Raw genomic sequence first — 19,036 nt, forward strand, 5'->3', positions numbered from 1 at the left:
TCCATTCATATATATATTTATGAACTTGTTGGAATTCATAAGATAATGTTTAAGTACTGCGGGGTAAAAAGTAATAATCATCGTCTGGCTCTGGGCTTGAATCATTCAACTCAAGTCAATTTTCTTTCAACAGATGAACTTTGTTATCCTCCAATGGGCAATTTGCTTTAAATGATCGGTGAAAAAATAAAATCTAAAGCTAACCCATATATCTACTATATTTAGGAGTCCACAAAGTGTAACATATTGTATATTAATAAAAAATATTTCTGTGATGGTGGTGCTGTCTGGTCATGATTACCATGTGAATGCTTGCATTTTCAAATATTTGTGATACAATAAAAAGCAGAGTTTAAATAGTTTTGCACATTAAGCCATCCACATGATTCTTTTTAACCACTCAGTGAGTTTACTTGAAAAAAAAAAAAAGTCGCTTTTTAGGAATTAAAGCTATCCATGTTTTTGGATTCAACCTTCTAATCAATGTAAACAAAGACAAAAACAACAATTTGTATAAAAAAAATGAGAAAATGACATGCTCTGCATACTGTAAATAAAGAAGATTGCGATTATATTCTTTAGCCGATGTGTTTTCTTTGCCTGTGTGGCTCTTTTTGTGTTGCAGTATCCTCGGGATGCACATCTTCGGCTGTAAATTCAGTCTGAAGACAGAAACTGGGGATACAGTCCCAGACAGGAAGAACTTTGACTCCCTGCTCTGGGCTATCGTCACCGTTTTCCAGGTAGTCGACATGTCGAAGTTTCAGATCTAAAGTATTAGAAAAATGGAGCCAATGTGTTTTTTGGTAACAATCTACACATTTTTGTGGAAGTACGTTTAGCTTTAATTATTGGTAGAATAGAATAGACTTATCTTTTATCTTCCCACAGTGGGGAAATTCAGGTGTAGCAGCAGGATCAAGGTAGGTTTACACAAAGATCAAGAAGTCTTGAAACTATGTAAAAAATAAAAATGAGAATCATTTTCTGTAATTTATGGACAAGATTATAACATAAAATACTCTGCAGCTATCAAAAATAGTGATCCAAGGAATGTGCAGTTGAGTAGAATAACTTTTAAAAAAATTTTTATGTGTACCTAATGTGCACTTGTATTTGTGCAATAAAAAAGACAAAACAGAATGTTTGCAGCACATGAGAATTAAAAACAATGCAGAACAAACATGTGCAATAGCAGCAGAAATGTTATTTAAAAATGAGTAAAACTGTGAAAATAACCAAAATAACAGAAGGGATGAAAACACTTGAGTTTGTTGGGAGTGTGACAGCTGCTGGGAGGAAGGATCTGCTGTAACGCTGCTTTGTGCACCAAGGATGCAGCAGCCTGTCATTGAAGGAGATCTAGAGTTCAACAGTTTCATGCCTGGGTTGGGCGCCGCCGGTGGGTGTTATTGTGCTGATTAATATCCATCTTAGTGATGGTAAACAACAACCAACTTGTGCTGAAGTGTGTGTGCAAAGCTTCCGCTAAGTTTCTTTTTGGTTTCCTTTGCTTTTCTCCGAGATTCTGACCCAGGAGGATTGGAACGCCGTGTTGTACAACGGCATGGCAGCCACCTCACCGCTCGCCGCTCTTTACTTCGTGGCGCTCATGACCTTTGGAAACTACGTCCTCTTCAATCTGCTGGTGGCCATTTTGGTCGAAGGGTTTCAGGCAGAGGTAAGTCCTGATCATAAAGGGGGAAAAAACCACAAAATATTATTTTGGGGCTTTTATTTATTTGAACTGTATTTTGTATTCTCAGGGTCACTGACTGGTGCACCGCACAAATTAGGGGGAAATATTAATACCTCCAAATTCACCAAATAAGCAGCTAGATGTGTAAAACGTGGACACAACAACAGCAGGACAATGAATATGAACATAGACCGAAAGTGGGAACGAATAATGTTGCCTAACAAAAAGCGAGCCAGTTGTGCCCAACTTCAAATGTGGTCAAAATAAACATTGAACCAGAAATATGTCAGAAGTTTCTTTATAACAGTAAAAGAAAAAGAAAATGCGTGGTTTTCTCTGAAACTTGCCAAATATTATTGTGTAGATTAGGGAGAAAGTCCAGGGCAAGTTAAACATTTTACCACATAAAATAAATGTATTCAAATATTGTATTTTATTCCACCCAAAGCAGAAGAGTCCAAATAAATAATTGAAAAAATTAAGACATTCCTCACATTTCCAAACTTGTGTCTAGAAATGTAGACACTAGAATGATTTGTAGGTTAGGTTTTCTGGACTGAGCTTATAATATTATTCGTTTAATATTTTCAAGACAAAAAATAACCATAAGAAATGAAAAATGATGAAAAAAAAGAAACCAGACACAACCGTACTAACAACTAATAACATGCATAAAAAACTTCTGGAGTTGTTCATTTTTGCTTGTTTCAACTGTTTTTGTTATAATCTCTGTTTTGCGATCGTGTAACACACTGCAAGTCTTTTTGCCCATCTTGCAATACATGTACAAAACAACATGAATGAATAAATATGTAGCTAAAGATATAATTCTTTATAAAATGTGACATCCCAAAGCAATTTACTGCGGAGCAAAAACTACAAACTTGTATTGTTTGTCCATGTTTCATCCTTGCATCCTCAGCATGCTCTCCTCTCCAGTTGGAAGCTGACGTCCGTCTGTCTGCGCGAGCCGATGGCGTTTACACTGTGACCTTTGGCATTTAGAGCTAAATTAAGCTCAGCATTTGTGATGTACATGACGCCACATTTGACGAGGCAGATCCAATTCAAAGGCAATCGATGCAGCTGTCCAAACGGGCTGCGTACGTCTTACATCAACTACTAATGCGTTTACATTATCACGGCTGCATCTAAAATACAGCTCAGCACTTTTTTAATCTGCAGGTTTTTTCTGCTTTGGTGCAAAAATGAAAACTATGTGGACAATGTGTTATTTTTCTGGGTGCCACTAAGATGTGTAGTATATCCAGTATTCAATTACAAAAGTATAAACTGATAACACACAGCAGCCTCTGGCATAATTAATGTATAAATAAAATTAAAAAGGGAAATCAACACACTAAATAACATGATTTTAATATGACCTGTATTTTGCAAATTCAGGTGCATCTTAATTAATCAGAACATGAAAACTTGAACAATTCATGTCGGTAATTCACTTAAACATTTAATTCATGCCATATGTAGACTAATTACACACAGTGTAGTTTCTATTAATTTTGATGATCAAAGCATGCGTCTTATGAAAACCAAAAATATCATTCTTCAGAAAATTCATTTGACCAATTACAGAAAAAAAACATCTTTGCATACATGTTCAATTTAGTGTCATTGTAACAATTTGTCCCAGAAGTTATAGTGATTAACAATATATTGTTGTTTTGAGACAATTTTCAAGTAATTTAACAGTGATGGCATAATAACCCCATGTCTAATATTTCTGTAGGTTTTAGTTAGTTTTGTAAACGCACAATTTACTTCCACTTAGTTATAATTTCTCTCTGTTAATTATTCCAGTAAACAAAAATGTTTTCTCCCCGTCAGTTTTTATGTCATTAGTTTTAGTCAACTTGGTTAGTAGATGTTCAGACATTATTTTGGCGCTTTAGCATTTCTGAACCATCCCTCTCACTTGGTAAACGATGCTGCCATTAACTGTCAAGCTAATGTCAAAAATGATGTAATTCAGAAAGATTAGTTTAATAACTCAGTCAGCTTTTTAAACGTTGATCAGTGAATTACCGGATCCACTGTATAAGGCTGTGAACGTGCTGACACACATCAACGGCAGCCGTCAGTCTTCTAGGATGTTCCTCTCCTTTTCTTCCCACCCACCGCTCCCCCTCAGACTCTCTCACCTTCATCGCCTTCATCCGCTTCACACACACACACATACGCACCCCAGGGACTATTGAGCCAATTTACTGTCGTAACAGCTGTAGAAAAATCCCTGTAGGTCCTAAACAAACCTGTGAGGGTCTCTTGAATGGTGTGTAATGGTTTTAAGCATTTACTGATTGGATCTCCAGAAAGAACTTCATATTGAGCCTCTTAGATTCATCGCCCTTGTCCCGCAGGGATTTTTCTGCTTTTATGGTAAATCTGCAATTATTTCAATAGAGATGACATTTGGAAACATAAAAAATGTGTATGTTTTTTTTGTGCTTTTAAAACACTAAAATGTGAAACAAGAACTTTTCAAAAGGACATTTTTTAAAAGAAAAGATGCGGCATGCGTTGGTGTCGTTGAAGAGCGCCCTGTGAGCCTAATGCTTCACGCTCCTGGTTTGTTTCTCCGCCTGCAGGGCGATGCGAATCGCTCCTGCTCCGACGACGACCGCTCGTCCTCCAACTATGATGAGAGTGAGAAACGAGACTCCATTAAGCTGTCTGGTGAGTTCACTCGCCTCGCAACTCAAGCGCCGGTTCGTTTCTGCTGCAGATATTTTGTTCCTTTGGATCAGTAATCTCAGCTTCAAGCCAAAAAATAAAAACATCTACGACAAAATCAAATAAAGTGGATGGATTTTGATATATTTCAAGATGTTTCACAATTTTTTTTTCAACTCCTATACCGATATCTGAGGTTTATTATCGGCTTATACTGATCTGATACAGAAAAACAGAGCTGAACTTGACTTAAAATGTTTTTTTTTTTTTTTGTTAAACACAGACACAAATGTACTGAATAACACATTTATTTCTTAACTCTGCACCAGTACAGCACACTTGAATACACTAATAGCTTCACAATCTTGGTCAAAACATGTAAAAAAAAAAAAAAAAAGTAACAGCAACAAACCTTTGCAATTGCGATCATAAATTCTAAATATAATGTAAAATAAATAATAAATCATAATATTATTCAGAGCACATAACAGAATTAGACTGAATAGATCTGCCATATTTTTATCAGGCACATTGTCATGATACCCGATCTGGTACTTTTTTTCTTTATATTGGGACCGATACCGATATTATTATCGGATTGGCGCATCTCTACTCAACACAGGATAATGTGATGGAGATAGAAAAAAAATATTTCAAATCCCAAAGCACACATTCAAAATGTGTCCAATAGAAACTGTTTGAATCTTGGACAAATTCACATGCAGCATAAAAATAATCTTAATCAATGAAAATGCAAAAGCATGTAACCAAAACATTTACCATTAAACTATTAGATGAATTTAACATCATTCTGAAATTTTGTGGGGAAAAAAAAAAGACTGTTGAAAATAAAACGCATACGTCATGCCACACTTTCCAGTTTTCAATTTATAACAAATCTTGAAAACGACGCATTATTTTCCTTCCAATTCACAACCTTTTGTTTCGCTCTTTCCCTTTGAATACATTACAGAAGTTTGTTGCCCAGAGTTTGTGCTCAGAGGGTTTATTCAGCAGTTTTACAAGATGAAATACATTTTTATCTTTGATTTGATCTCACAGCAAACCGTTTCAGCCTGCAGCCGAGGGAACGCCAGCAGCTCTTCAGATATGATCTTTGCAGTGTAAAAAGCTTCGGCTTATTTCCTAACAACCAAAACAACAAGAGTCCACACTTTCCACTTACATAAGCAAAACACACAGCTATTGTTTTCCCTTTTTCTTCCTGACAGATCTGTTTATGTGAAGTGTGATTCTTCACATAACTGGACTCGGTTTCTGTATTGAGGATATTTAAGACATGTTTTTATCATGAAATTATATTTGACTTTTTTTTATAAACTCTATATCTTCACAAAGAGTTGAACTCCAAAGAAAAATTCTACACTACAATTAAAGACAGACAAGACAAAATGTAAATTTCTACTCGCCTAGTCTTATTTTCTAATAAGAGATGCACTGATTTTTCATTTTTTGTGATGCAGGATGCATGCTCAGCACCCCTGTTTAGTCCGTTTGAATCAGACTTACCTGGAAAGTCCAGTTCGTTTGTGTATTCGTATTCGAACTCTGACGAAGAAAGCAAACTCTGGTCTGCATAAAATCCTAGGTCCCAGTTCGGTTAAAGTGAACTCTGGTGCGCTCCGAAAACAGGAAGCGGACTGTAGCGCAGGGCATTTTGGGTAAATGCAACCAAAACAAATGTGCGAGTCTAGCAGCAGAAATGGCTCTTGGTCTTTTACCAAAGATAAATCCTACCACCACTGAAATATGACCATACTCCATTTTTGTTTACATTTTGCAAAGAAGGAAGTTAAGTTGCGTTTTCTTCAGAGGATTTTGTCGTTTGCCTCAGTGGTTCTGGGTGCAGCGCCACCACAGGCGAGGAGGGGAACAGGTTTTTTGCTTGTTTGTTTTTCATTCTCTGCAGTGTGAAAACAAATCATGCCAGATGAAAATGCAACAAATTACGGGCGCTTCGATTTCGACCAGTCACCAATCTCCCAAAATTCAGGAAATCACCTCCGATAAATCGGTGCACCCCATAGCAAATGTTTTGATTTTGATCCCTGATCGAACCTAATCTACTTGACCGTCAGGCGTGGAAAACACCCTTAATCAAAAGACTGTAGCACAAAAAGGAAAACAATGCTTTACTTTTATTTATTTATTCTCTCCTCACTCACCTCTAGATCCAAGGATTTGTACTCTGACACCAAACGGTCACCTGGAGCTCGGGGCCCTGTCGGGCTCCAGGGGGTCCTACTCCTCAGAGAAGCGCAGCTTCACCATCGAGTCGAGGAAGAGCAGCTTGATGAGCCTCGGGTGGAGCAGCATGGAGAGACGCTCCCTTTCTCTGGTACTTCATCGCTCTGTCATCCCCACAGAGACAGACTGAACATGCAGTTTATGTCACATTAGCTGTTTTTAAACTCCGTGTCATAATTTCACTGAGGCGTGTGTTTGCTGTTGCTATGACACCGCTGCGATGATGGAATACAGGAGGAGGAATTTGTTGCTATATCAGCACACACAAAAAAATCCCTGATTTTGTAACAGGTGCACATTGTTGTATGATTAGTTTTCTAACACTGCCATCTATGTCTGTGTGGGAGGGATTTTAGATTTGATCAAGTGAATCGAGTTTGATGCGCTTTGATGTATATTCTATTCATTACAGCTCTGGTACGGTTTCAGTCCCCTCATTAAAATTACATAGTTGCCTCGGGTAAGCCGCACGCACCCAGCTCTTAATGTACATGCACAAAATACATTCTTTTCTTTTTTTTCCCTTTTGTAAACTGAACTGAAGCCTTATGAAATATATACACATATATAAATATGTGATGGCAACTCCAGCAGGGAGATGTAGAGAAGTGAAAACAAAGTAATCGGTGAGATAATGAAATGCGGCGGCGCTCGTACCTCAGAGGTTATGATGCTAAACTCAATGTGTGCATGAGATCCTCCTCACTTAGATACCTTTGAGGGTTTTTTCTATAACAAGGGACCATTTGTAGAACCTGGTGCTGAAAACAACTGGATGACAGGCATTCAAGAGAGGTGTTCATGAAAAACTTTTATTTTTTGTTCCGGCTGAAGTTTTGGCAGCGCTCATTTAGTCAGCACTTTGATGATAACACACTCCAGGGTGTGTGAATCAGATCCATTTAGTGGTGCTCTGCTCTGCTTTGCTTTGCTTTGTTGTTGTTGCGCTGTGTTGATGGGACTGGATTTGATGCGGCGCTGTGATACGATCGGTGTCACTCTTTTTAACGGGTTGCTTCTGCGTTTGATAGATTCTGAATCAAAATGATTTTTTTGTTGTTGTTGTTGATAGGGAACTGAAATCTGGTGCAAATTGGAGGTGGAAATACCTTGACTTACTATTCAAGATTACAAAAAGTGCTATCAAATGTTAATTAGATGTACATAAAATGTGATACTTTATGCTGAAGTACTCAACTTTGAACATTAGGCTTTGTGTTTGCATGTGCCCTTGTACTTGTTTTTTGTTTCAGCTTCATTTTTTCTTTTTTCTGTTGCTCTTGTCTCAGATCATCAACTTTAGCTTTAATAACATAAAGCTACATAATTTTTAAAGTTTAATCAGTAATACTTTTAGAACAAATTTATGTCGGATCATGATTTCTTGGTTAATGTCAAGTTGTCATAACGAAGACATTTTGAATAATGTCAACTTTGTATTAAAAGTGTCATGATTTACCGAATGACACTTTATGACAACAGTCATAAATATTCATGAAGACTTACTCATGTTCATGACCGATGTTATGTCATGTTTATGACGATGTCATGACCGTCTTATTCACAACCCGTCAAAGTTTTACCAAACTATCTAATCTAACCTGGTCTCATGTGTAAAATAACTGTTATTTATTAAATGGTGGTTGATGGTAGCGCATCGTGCCATATACTGAATAGTATGTAGTGGATAAAACAGGCTCCGTTAATGTGGTGCTGAAACATAACATTAACTTGTTACAGTTTTACTGCACTAACTTATTAAGCTAACCTAATAAATTTGAGTATCAATTATGTTCTGTAATTACTTAAAAGGCACCTAAAGCTTAATTTTTTTGTATATGTGAATAAATCCCACAGCTTTCTGATGTCACATTTTTTAAACTTGAATCTTCTTGTAAAAAAAGAAAGCTTCTTTCTTTATTAACTTAGTTAATTTTGAAATAATGTAATTTTTAAAATGTTTTTACCTCAAAGGGCCCTTAACCTATTTAAATCAAGTGCTTAGTATAGCCAAAGCAACATAAGTCAAATCTAATTAACTTATTCAATTAAAGTCAACACTGTAATTCAATATACTCTCAAAGTTTCCCTGGACTTGATCAAAGCCAAGTTGTATTCATTCATTTTTTCAATTATGTACAACGTTACAATTTACAGTGTACCTCCTTAGCAAAATCTTGACTCTGTTTAGATAGCTGTACTTTTTACTATTTGTGTTTATGTTTCAGCGCCATGGTCGCAGTTCCAACTACCACAACTGGGGGCGACCTTTTCCTCCACAGTCTGGATGGAGTCGCAGGTAGACAATTCTTTGCTGTTTATTTAACATTTTGTCTTAATAAATTCTTAATATGAAACCTGAACTGTCCATATATGTGATTCATGTCTCAGCTGTGGTTTTTGCAGTTAACCATTACTGCAGCAAATGCACAGAAGATTGTCGATTTCTTTAACATTAACATTTCATAAGTTGGCCATGAGCACTTGTTGGTTTTTATTTCTGCTTTTCATCTTCTGCTCTTCAGGTCCAGCTCCAACAGCCTTGGTAGGCGGACATATGGTTTCAGTGGGGCGCCCCCTGTTGGCGGGAGCCTGCGCGTGCGCAGCACCTGCTCCCCCTACTCCTACCACCACGCTTCGGAGCAGGAGTCCCTTCTCTCGCACCCTCTCCACTCGCATCACTCCCATCATCCCCTGCCGCCCCCGATGTTCCTCTCCAGACATTTCGGAGGAAGACGGGATCGGCGGGCTCTTTCCCTGGAACTCCCAGAATTGCTCCGGACAGGCGGACAAGCTCCGGCACCGCCGCCCATTCAGCTCCCCGACCATGGGAGAAAGAGCGGGCCTGGGGCGGCGGGCTCGCTCACCGGAGGCTCGGGAGCCGGCAGCGGTCTGGGAGTGGACCACCGTGACTGCAACGGCAAGGCGTCGGGTCACCACAACCATCTGATGACCGATGTCTTCCCTCAAGTCAATGCACGCAAGGACAGAGCAGATCTAGATGAAGAAACAGACTATGTGAGTGGACAGGCTCCATTATTATATTCTGAACAGTACAATACCCTTTTACATTTCTAGTTGCTCATGTTTGCACGTTGGACAATAATATTGCTGTTAAATACACCGTGTTCCAAATTATTATGCAGGTGATATTTTCTCTGATTTTCCTAAATGGTCAATACAAATGATGGTCAGTTTAATTTTCAAGTCATGAACTATTACAGTATAAATCAAATTTTCCTGAACAAAGCTCCCCAGGAGAACAGTATTTTTTTTCAAAAATAAAAAACTCAAAATGCAAAATGTTCCAATTTATTATGCACAGCAGATTTTCTAAGCATTTTATGGATTATAAAGAACTGCAAACGGTCATTCTTTGAATGTGCAGCATTAAGTGGTCACATGTACTAAAATCAAAACTATTTAAATCAAAAACATCTTAACAGACAGAGTTACATGTTAACATAGGACCTTCTTTGATATCACAGCATAATTTCTGCATCCATTGAACTTGTGAGTTTGTGGAAAGTTTCTGCTTGAATTTCTTTGCAGGATGTCAGAATATCTTCCCAGAGCTGCTGGTTTGATATGAACTGCATTCCACCCTCAGATCTTCTGCTTGAGGAAACTCCAAAGGTTCTCAATAGGGTTGAGGTTAGAGGTCAGAGGAGGATGGTGACCACACCATGAGTTTCTCCCCTTTTATGCCCATAGCAGCCAATGACACAGTGGTATTCCTTACAGCCTTCATTGTCATGCAGGAAGATGATTTTGCTACTGAAGGTACGGCTCTTCTTTTTGAACCATGAAAGAAAGTGATCAGTCAGAAAGTCCATCTACTTTGCTGAGGTCATTTTCTGAAGGGGCCGACCAATGATTCTCTCCCCATGATTTCGGCCAAAGCATGACTCCACCACCTCCTTGCTGACATCACAGCCGTGTTGGGACGTGGTGGCCATCCACCATCCACCACCAATCCACTACTGCGTCCATCTGGACCATCCAGGGTTGTACAGCAGTCATCAGTGAACAAGTCTGTTTGAAAATGAATCTTCATGTACTGCTGGACCCACTGCAACCGTTTCTGCTTGTGAGCTCTGGTTAGGGGCCCAATAGTGGGTTCATGCACCACAACCCTCTGGAGGATCCTCCACCTTGAGGCTCCAGAGGCTCCAGCAGCTTCAAATAACTGTTTGCTGCTTTGTAAGAGCATCTTAACAGCTGCTCTCTTAATCCTATGAATTTGTCTAACAGAAACCTTCCTCATTCTGCCTTTATCTGTACAAACCCATCTTTGTTCTGAATCAGCCACAAATCTCTTCACAGTACGATAAACGCTTCAGTTTTTGTTAAATATCAAATGTTTTCATACCTTGTCATACGGCACTACACTATCTGATGATTTTCGTCAGCAGAGATCCTTTCTCTTTCCCATATTGCTTGAAACCTGTGGCCTGTTTAATAATGTGGAACATCCTTCTTAAGTAGATTTCCTTTAATTGAGCTCACCAGACAAACTAATCAACCAGCTCTCTGAAATTAATTATAGTGATTCAAAGAGCCCTGACACACAATACCATCTATACATTTAATAGCACAACAAAAATTTTTATCTTTATGACACTTAAATCCAATTTGCATAATAATTTGGACAAGGTGTAAGCAGATTTGTTCTCATTATTGACAAAGGCAAAGACATAGTTTATTTTTTTCCTGTTGGTTTGTTGTTTGGTTTGCTTGGGTTTTAGTGAGATCTGAATAATGACATGCCTGTAATTAATTACTCGATGGATTTTCACCAGTACATAATCTGTTAAATCATACTTGGTTACATCAACCTGTCCAAAAATTGCAGGTGGAAATTAGCATTTTCTTGCCATAATCTCTCGTCTTAAAAGGTTAAAGAAATGTTGTACACTGTCTATGTGTAAATAACTAAACAGTATATAAAACAATACAATGTTATTGTTTTTTATTTGATTTGATTTCAGGAAACTTAAAACTTTGCACACCCTTTATTTCTACCATTATACCAGATTCTTATTCACTCCTTTCTCTGTTTTCATTAAAGAGTTTGTGCTTCCGTATCCAGAAGATGATGGAGGTTTACAAACCAGACTGGTGTGAGACTAGAGAGGACTGGTCTGTCTACATGTTCTCTCCTCAAAACAAGTGAGTACAAACAATCTTTTAACTTATAAAACTCAAAGATGATTTGGGTAAAATACATAATTTCTTTAAGATGTTGTTGAAGTCTAAACACAAAAAGTTATCAAAAAGAATGCAGTTTTACAAATCCACAACATGTAAATCAGCTCTGAGATGTAAAGCTTAAGAAATCATTGAAGTGAATGAGACAAAATATTTTGGCTTTTTGTAAAAGTATATGTATGGCAAAGTATTAGGGCCATTGCAGACCCCCCAAAAAAGAAAGAAAAAAGTAATTTCCACTACAAAAAAAAAAACACATTTTAAATTAATCCCATAAACTTTCTATAAAAGTTGAAAATGTGCAAGGAACTTAGAAATTTTGAGATTAATCTCAGAAATATTCTAGAAAACAGCTTCCAAAATTTCCCAAACATCATAAAATTTTGGAAATGTGGACATTTTCTAAGTTTCCAAAGTCAAAAATGTTTGACTTTAAAATCTCAGAAAATGTTGGGGTTTTTTTTAGAAAATTTTTGAAATTAATCAAAAAATTTCTGAGTTTTATTTTCAGAGAAATTTACTTCTTTTTTAAAATATCTACAATGGCCCTAATACACTGTTGTGCGTATACATATACGAATATATATCAAATATTAAATATTTAGTTTTGTAGTCAATTGTGTTAATTTATTATTAAACAAAGCTGAAACATAGAAATGCCAAGTGAGAATAGCATTGAGAGGAAAACTGTTTACTGACAGAGCAGAGATAAACACAGGAAATCAATCTACAAAGCAATCTTCGCAGGCAGGGCTTAATTAAAGACCAAATCAACAATGAACACGTAATCATCAGTGATGGGGGTTTGGGAAATGAAAATAAATTATGACAAACTTGCTGCACAGGTGGGTGAAGTTGTTGGCAGAACAACTATTAGTTATGCACTTCAGAACTGTATGAATAACACTAAATAATAATCTCCAATAGAAAATCCCAAGAAACAAAACTGAAGTTATTTTTGGTCTAGAATCAGTACACTTCTTCAGCTAAAAGAGATATAAATTAGTGATCAGGTTTGACATCTGGGCCTAGTGATGGTCCTGAACCTCCAGAGCCACATAAAGACAGTTATGTGTCAAAGTCGGCCTTCTTTCACCTGAAGAAATATTTCCAGGATTAAAGGACTAATGTCTCTGCAAGATCTAGAGAAACTCATCCATGCGTTTATCTTTAGTCGCATTAATTACCGCAACAGTGTCTTCACATCCAGAATGCTGCTGCTAGAGTTCTCACTAAAACCAGAAAGTTAGAGCACATCACACCGGTTCTACTGTCACTGGCTCCCTGCAGCTCAGAAAACAGACTTTAAAATACTGTTAGTTTATAAATCACTGCCAGGTTTAGCACCACAATCTGCTGTTGTTGTATCAACCTTCCAGATCTCTCAGGTCTTCTGCTTCTGGTTTGCATCCCCAGAATCAGAACCAAACAAGGAGAAACAGCATTCAGCTTCTGTGCACCACAAATCTGGACGAAGCATCCCGAAAACCGAAACACTGACTTCTTTTAAATCAAAATCCCACCTGTTTGGAGTTGTTTAAATAATTAATAACAACTGGAACATTGATTAAAATGTTCAGTGTACATTTGATGGTGATTATTCTTGACAATTGTAATGATGACATTTTACAAAATATATTTTTTGCTTGTTTTATAATTGTTTATTGTGTTATGTGCTCATATTCTAAAGCACTTTGAACTGCCTTGTTGTTGAAATTGGTCTTATAAGTAAACCTGACCTGACATCAATGTGTAGGACTGCTTTTTTTTCAGCATGACATGGCCGCTGGTCTGACTTGGTGGAAAGATGAAAAGTACTACATAAAGGCCAATACTGGTAAAAAACCTGTTACCCCTCAGCAGAGCTACACTGGAAGCACTAAGCTGGCAGAGTTTCAGTCTTCACTCAAAGTCACCAGAGAAACTGTCAAAAAACGCCCTCCATTCTGACTCACCTTAACCCATTTTCAGAAGATGACTGGGCAAATTTCAGTCTGTCAGTGGGCAAACGACTGAGGGACAGTCGTTAGAAAATGGAATAAAAATAAAACGTTGAACGCGTTCAGTGGTTTCTGCAGCGTTACCGAATGTTTAGAGAAAGTAGTCTGCTGCCAGGACATCGTTTTTTTCAGTCCCAAATTCTAATTGATTGGGATATTTCTCCAATAACTGTGATTAAAACAAAAAACAACATCCGCTGACCTTTATTCAAGCCAGTGCAGGATTGGCAGTGGCTTGAGCTTGGGATGTAAATGCCACAAATGTCACTTGTCAGAGGGGAGAGCAATGTGGTGGGCATGTGTGCTCATTGTGTTGAGGTGCACTTTGGCAAAACGGTTCGGCTAAGTCTTTGTTTAGCGCTCCGGTGCCAAGAAAGCCGGTTTTCTCAGTAAGACTTAAAGAACCTTAAAGCTGCAGTGTGAAACTTTTATAAATAATGTTTCTTTTTTTAAAGATATTTCTTAAAACTGTCACCATGTTGTGAGTGTTTGTTATAATGGCAACAGCCTGAGCTACTATTGCCATCTGAAGAAACCGCTCCTGACCAAAAACAACCAATCAGAGCCAGGGGGAGGGGCTAAGCGCTCTCAGTTAAGCTCATGTATTGGCTGGTAAATGTCCGAAAAGTGGAGAAACCATTACAGGAAAACCCTTTATATGCCTTTTTCGGCAGCTGTGCTAACTAGCCTGAGAATTTACAAGAGCTGATTAACAGCAGTAAGACCCGCCTCCTGGCTCTGATTGGTTGTTTCTAGTTAGCACTGGAAGAAGACAGAGGATCTTAATTTTTTCACAGATTTTCTGTCTCATGCCGCACTAGGACGACATAGTGACATTTTCAACAAATGTGTAAAAACATATATCCTTTTAGAAGTTACTGCCGCCTTCAAAAAACACAAAGGTTTGGAAATGTTTAAGGCCCTGCTGGAATATTGAGGAATGAGCAAGCAGTCAATTTTCACATAATTTCAGTTCCAAAAGAGAAAATGGCTCTCTGGTTCCACAAATGGCTAAATAAAGAAAAGAATAATGCAGCACGTTTCTTCGGTGGCTGAGCTGCTGCTTTTCCAGAGGCCGCAGAAAACTCCCCATGAACACTGCAAGAACGAAAAATCACTGTCCTCCACTCACTCGCTCGCTCACCCGACTCCTAGTGTGCTGATGACCACTTAAAGGAAGCCAAGCCAAAGGACGGTGTGTTGGCACGCCGGCAGGTGCCATCTGTCAAGCATCCATTTTGTGTTCCGCGCTCTTGTTCAGCCACATCTCTGGTAATAACTTGCTGCCTGTTGTTGTTCAGAGGGGCTCCGCATATGCGCGTGTGGGAGTGTGTGAGCATATGTACGTCTTTGCCTTGTTTATGCCTCATTCCACTTTACACGCTTGGGTTTGTGTGTGTAGGCATTTGCATATGTTTGTGTTAAAAGTCGACCCGGGTGGAGCTAGAAACAGGGAAAGAAGACACGCTTGTGGTGATTTCACATCGGATAGTCCGGTAGACTCGGTTCGATTGGGGACTGACCCTGCGACCTTCCCTTAGATTTTCAGCTGCTGCGATTCGCTTTCACACTGCACTGTCAAACAAACCAAACTCTTTGGAAAACCTTTCCACTTCCTCACCTGTGGTGGCGCTGCTTCAAAAGCCACTGAAGAAAGCAACATGAAAGCCTCCGCACAATTTCCTTCTTTACAAAATGTAAGAAACAAAATGGAGCGGCGTTCCACAAGCCATTTCTCCCTTTAGCATTAGACTCACAGATTTGCTTTGGTTGTATTTACCCAGAATGCCCTGCACTATAGTTCACTTCCTGTTTTTGGAGAGGTCTCCAGTCCTATCCATTCAAAACTTGTTCACTTCGGGGTTTTTTGTTTGTTTATTTTTTGTTTTGTTTTGTTTGTTTGTTTGTTTGTTTTGGGCAGGGGGTAATATACATTTAGCATCCTGGTCCACACTCCACTCCTGTAGATGGCGGTATGGCACATCAATACGTTGCTTTCCAACCACCATAAAAAAAAGAAGTGGAGTTCACTTCAGGCGAACCGAGACCGAGGCTTGTAGGCGGACCAGACTACCCTTTTTTTTTTGGTCCGAATCAGAGTTCTGTTATGCCTCGCCAAGCGAACTGGACTTCCCAGGCAAACCTGCTGAAGTTTGGTTAAACAGACTAAACAGGGCTGGTGTGAATCCATCCTAACGGAGGAATGAGCCACCCAGGTGGGTTGTATGGTCGTTATCTGTGCCGTTGGGGACAGGGTAGCCTCAATGGCTACCCTGTCCCCGTTATCGGCTACCCCAAGTCGATAGATAAACAGAAAGTTTATCCTGGTCTGCAGGAAAGGCAGCCAGATTAGCTAATTGATTTCCTCAGCCGAAGCGCAGCAGCAGGTATCATGAGGTTCCTCAAGTCGTTTGCCGTTTATGTCCACAAAGCAAGCACCTCATGGCTTTTTCGTGGTGCATGAAGTTAATATAGTTCTCAGCTTATACTTACTGCAGACATGATCCGTGTCTAATTTTCTAGAAAGAGAGAAGCACAACTCTGAGTGCAGTGCTTTGTTTTTTGTTTTTTATCCTCCTAAGATTTTCCCTTCCTTTCGAAAACTTTTGTGTTTTATTTTATTTTATTTTTTTTACCCAAAAGATCAAATTAATTGCTCGGAATAAAATGAAGCCGAGCTTGCCAAAGCAATACTTTGTACAGTAATTGGACAGATGCTTGGTAATTTCCTATACTCTTGAGCTGTTCATGGATTCTGAAGAAAAAGAAAGAAAAATAACTAAGATAATTACTGTTTAAGAACTATGAAATGGATAAAGTAGAACAAAACTACATAATTAAGAAGTAAATGTTTTTCTTTGTTTTTCTACAAATATGATTTGAGATGTTTTACTGGTATTTAACCTACATTATTCCTATATTTCATATAAAAACCCAATGCAGTCAACTTCGAAAGTCACCTGATTGGAATAATTATTCTTGCGTGCTTAACTTAATCACAACCACTCTGCGAAGGCCTCATAGGTCTCAATTTGGACATGTGTTTTTGATGTAAAATGCAGGCAAGATGAGGAATAGATCCAAAATGAAGAGATTTAATGATAGACTTAACTTTTAGTAAAACTAGAACTGGAAGTTGGAACATGAATCCAACAAATGACCAAGAAAACCAGGAGAGATGATTGTTGTGACGAGGCACAGACAAGAGACTGAATAGTGGTGCAGAAGCAGCTGAGTCAGAAATCTGAGAGCAAAACTCCAATTCAGGGGTCAGCAACTCCAGTTGTCCGAGTGCCACTGTTCTGCAACGTTTGTTTGCAACCCTGCTCCAACACGCCTGAATCAAATAAATAGGCGATAACCAGGCTTTTCCAAAAACTGCTGACAATACCAAGGAGGTAATTCAGGACTGGAGTTACAGACCGCTGATGTAACGGAATGAAAGTTTGAACAGAAACTACGCACACACACAGAAAACAGAGCACAACTCAACATGAGTGACCCAAAGGCAATAGGAGACAGAGAAAACAGGAAGTAAACAGAGAAGAAGAAATCTTATTATTCAAAATAAAACCTTTGGGCAATGCTGAGAACGTCAGCAACAAAAGACCAAACAACAGCACGTCATCTGAAACACAAGTACAGAACACATAATACAATATATCATGATGAGATGTTTTGGTAATATTTAGACTGAAACATAACCATGTGTTGGAATTTGGAATTTGAAAAGTATTTATTGAAAATCTATGTGAAGCGCTAAAATACTATTATTGTATCTCTGTCCTCTCAGATTCAGGCTTCTCTGTCAGTCCATCATTGCTCATAAGCTCTTTGATTACGTGGTCCTGGTCTTTATCTTCCTCAACTGCATCACAGTGGCTCTGGAAAGGCCTAAGATACTACAAGGAAGCCTGGTAAGAACAATAATTGTCACCGTTACTTATTATTCTCTACACGCAGTAAATTTTGCAGTGTTAAATATGCAGTGCCAGATTTTATTGACTCTTTCAGAGCTGAACAACAGATTGAGTAAAGTAAAAGCGTCAAATTAATACCAATCTGATAATGACAAAATAGACTCATGATAAAATTAACTCTTTAAGTGTTTAACTGTTTGACTCTTTAACAAAAAACTAGCTATTAACTCACTCTTCACAAACTAGCATGGCTAATGCACAAATTAGCTAGCTAAACTAGCTAGCCTGCTAGTTTATGCACTAGCTAGCTGTGCACAAATTTAGAGGGAAGGTTGGGTAGACTTTCATTCTACAAAATAGCATTACTCTTGATATGTTTGATTGAACTTTAAAATCACTTCTATTTTAACAGGTTTTAAATACAAGTAGCTACTAGATACATTAGCTACAACAGAAGCTACTAGCTACAAATAGCTACTTGTATTTTAAAGTTTTTATAATACATGTGATTTTGAAGTTCAAACTTAGTAAAAGTTTCAATAGTAAAAGTTGGAATTGCTATCGTGTAGAAGGAAAGTCAACCCAACTATTGACTTGTACTTAAAATGACTCTAGAAAAGACAAAATTATTGTTTCAACCATTTAACACAACATACTGCACATCCAAAGCATGGACTATTTATGCTTTTATTGTAGTATTTTTTAATAGCCATTGATTTCAGCCCTTGACTGGAGTCGTGTTTTCGCTCCTGATCCTGATTCAATCCAGTTTAATGGCCCTTATTAATGTAAAAAATAATCTAATTCATGAACGCTCTTTAAGAGAGTTCCTCAACAATCCTACGTTTTCCAACAGTTCATTATGCTCTGTCATCTGGGTGTATTTTGATTTGATGCTGAGCAGTTCGTTCAAGCAAGCGATGCAATTAAATTGAATCTGAACACTTCTGGCAAGTTTAAGATCCAAATCGCTGTTCTCTGACAACTCCTGTCAGAGAGGCTTCAGAGCACAGCAGAGGGTTAACATTTATAGTGTGTTTTGAATATTTTTTTGCTTTGAACCTTCTAGGTGGGTCAAACAATTATTAAACTGTATCAAACAATTAGAATAACAATTATTTTCCTTTTTTTATATATCCATCAAACTATTTTTATTGTCTATTTGCACTGTAGGAAAGACTGTTTCTCACCCTTTCAAACTACATCTTTACGGCCATCTTTGTCGCAGAGATGACGGTCAAGGTAAA

The 19,036-nt window shown here is 38.2% G+C and overlaps 1 protein-coding gene across 2 annotated transcripts in view; it reads left to right on the plus strand.

The window, feature by feature from the left end:
* Positions 1 to 19,036, plus strand: part of LOC114145100 (voltage-dependent T-type calcium channel subunit alpha-1I-like) — a 194,018-nt gene that overhangs the window by 122,058 nt on the left and 52,924 nt on the right. For both annotated transcript variants that reach the window (XM_028018492.1, XM_028018493.1), the window contains 9 exons: positions 626 to 743; positions 1,526 to 1,681; positions 4,306 to 4,393; positions 6,583 to 6,749; positions 8,887 to 8,957; positions 9,184 to 9,676; positions 11,730 to 11,830; positions 17,663 to 17,786; positions 18,963 to 19,031. In XM_028018492.1, the coding sequence (XP_027874293.1) occupies positions 626 to 743; positions 1,526 to 1,681; positions 4,306 to 4,393; positions 6,583 to 6,749; positions 8,887 to 8,957; positions 9,184 to 9,676; positions 11,730 to 11,830; positions 17,663 to 17,786; positions 18,963 to 19,031 (1,387 nt within the window). The remainder of the gene's footprint in view (positions 1 to 625; positions 744 to 1,525; positions 1,682 to 4,305; positions 4,394 to 6,582; positions 6,750 to 8,886; positions 8,958 to 9,183; positions 9,677 to 11,729; positions 11,831 to 17,662; positions 17,787 to 18,962; positions 19,032 to 19,036) is intronic.

This window comes from Xiphophorus couchianus, chromosome 5 (genome assembly GCF_001444195.1).
Source record: "Xiphophorus couchianus chromosome 5, X_couchianus-1.0, whole genome shotgun sequence".
In the NCBI taxonomy this organism is placed as follows: Eukaryota; Metazoa; Chordata; class Actinopteri; order Cyprinodontiformes; family Poeciliidae; genus Xiphophorus; species Xiphophorus couchianus.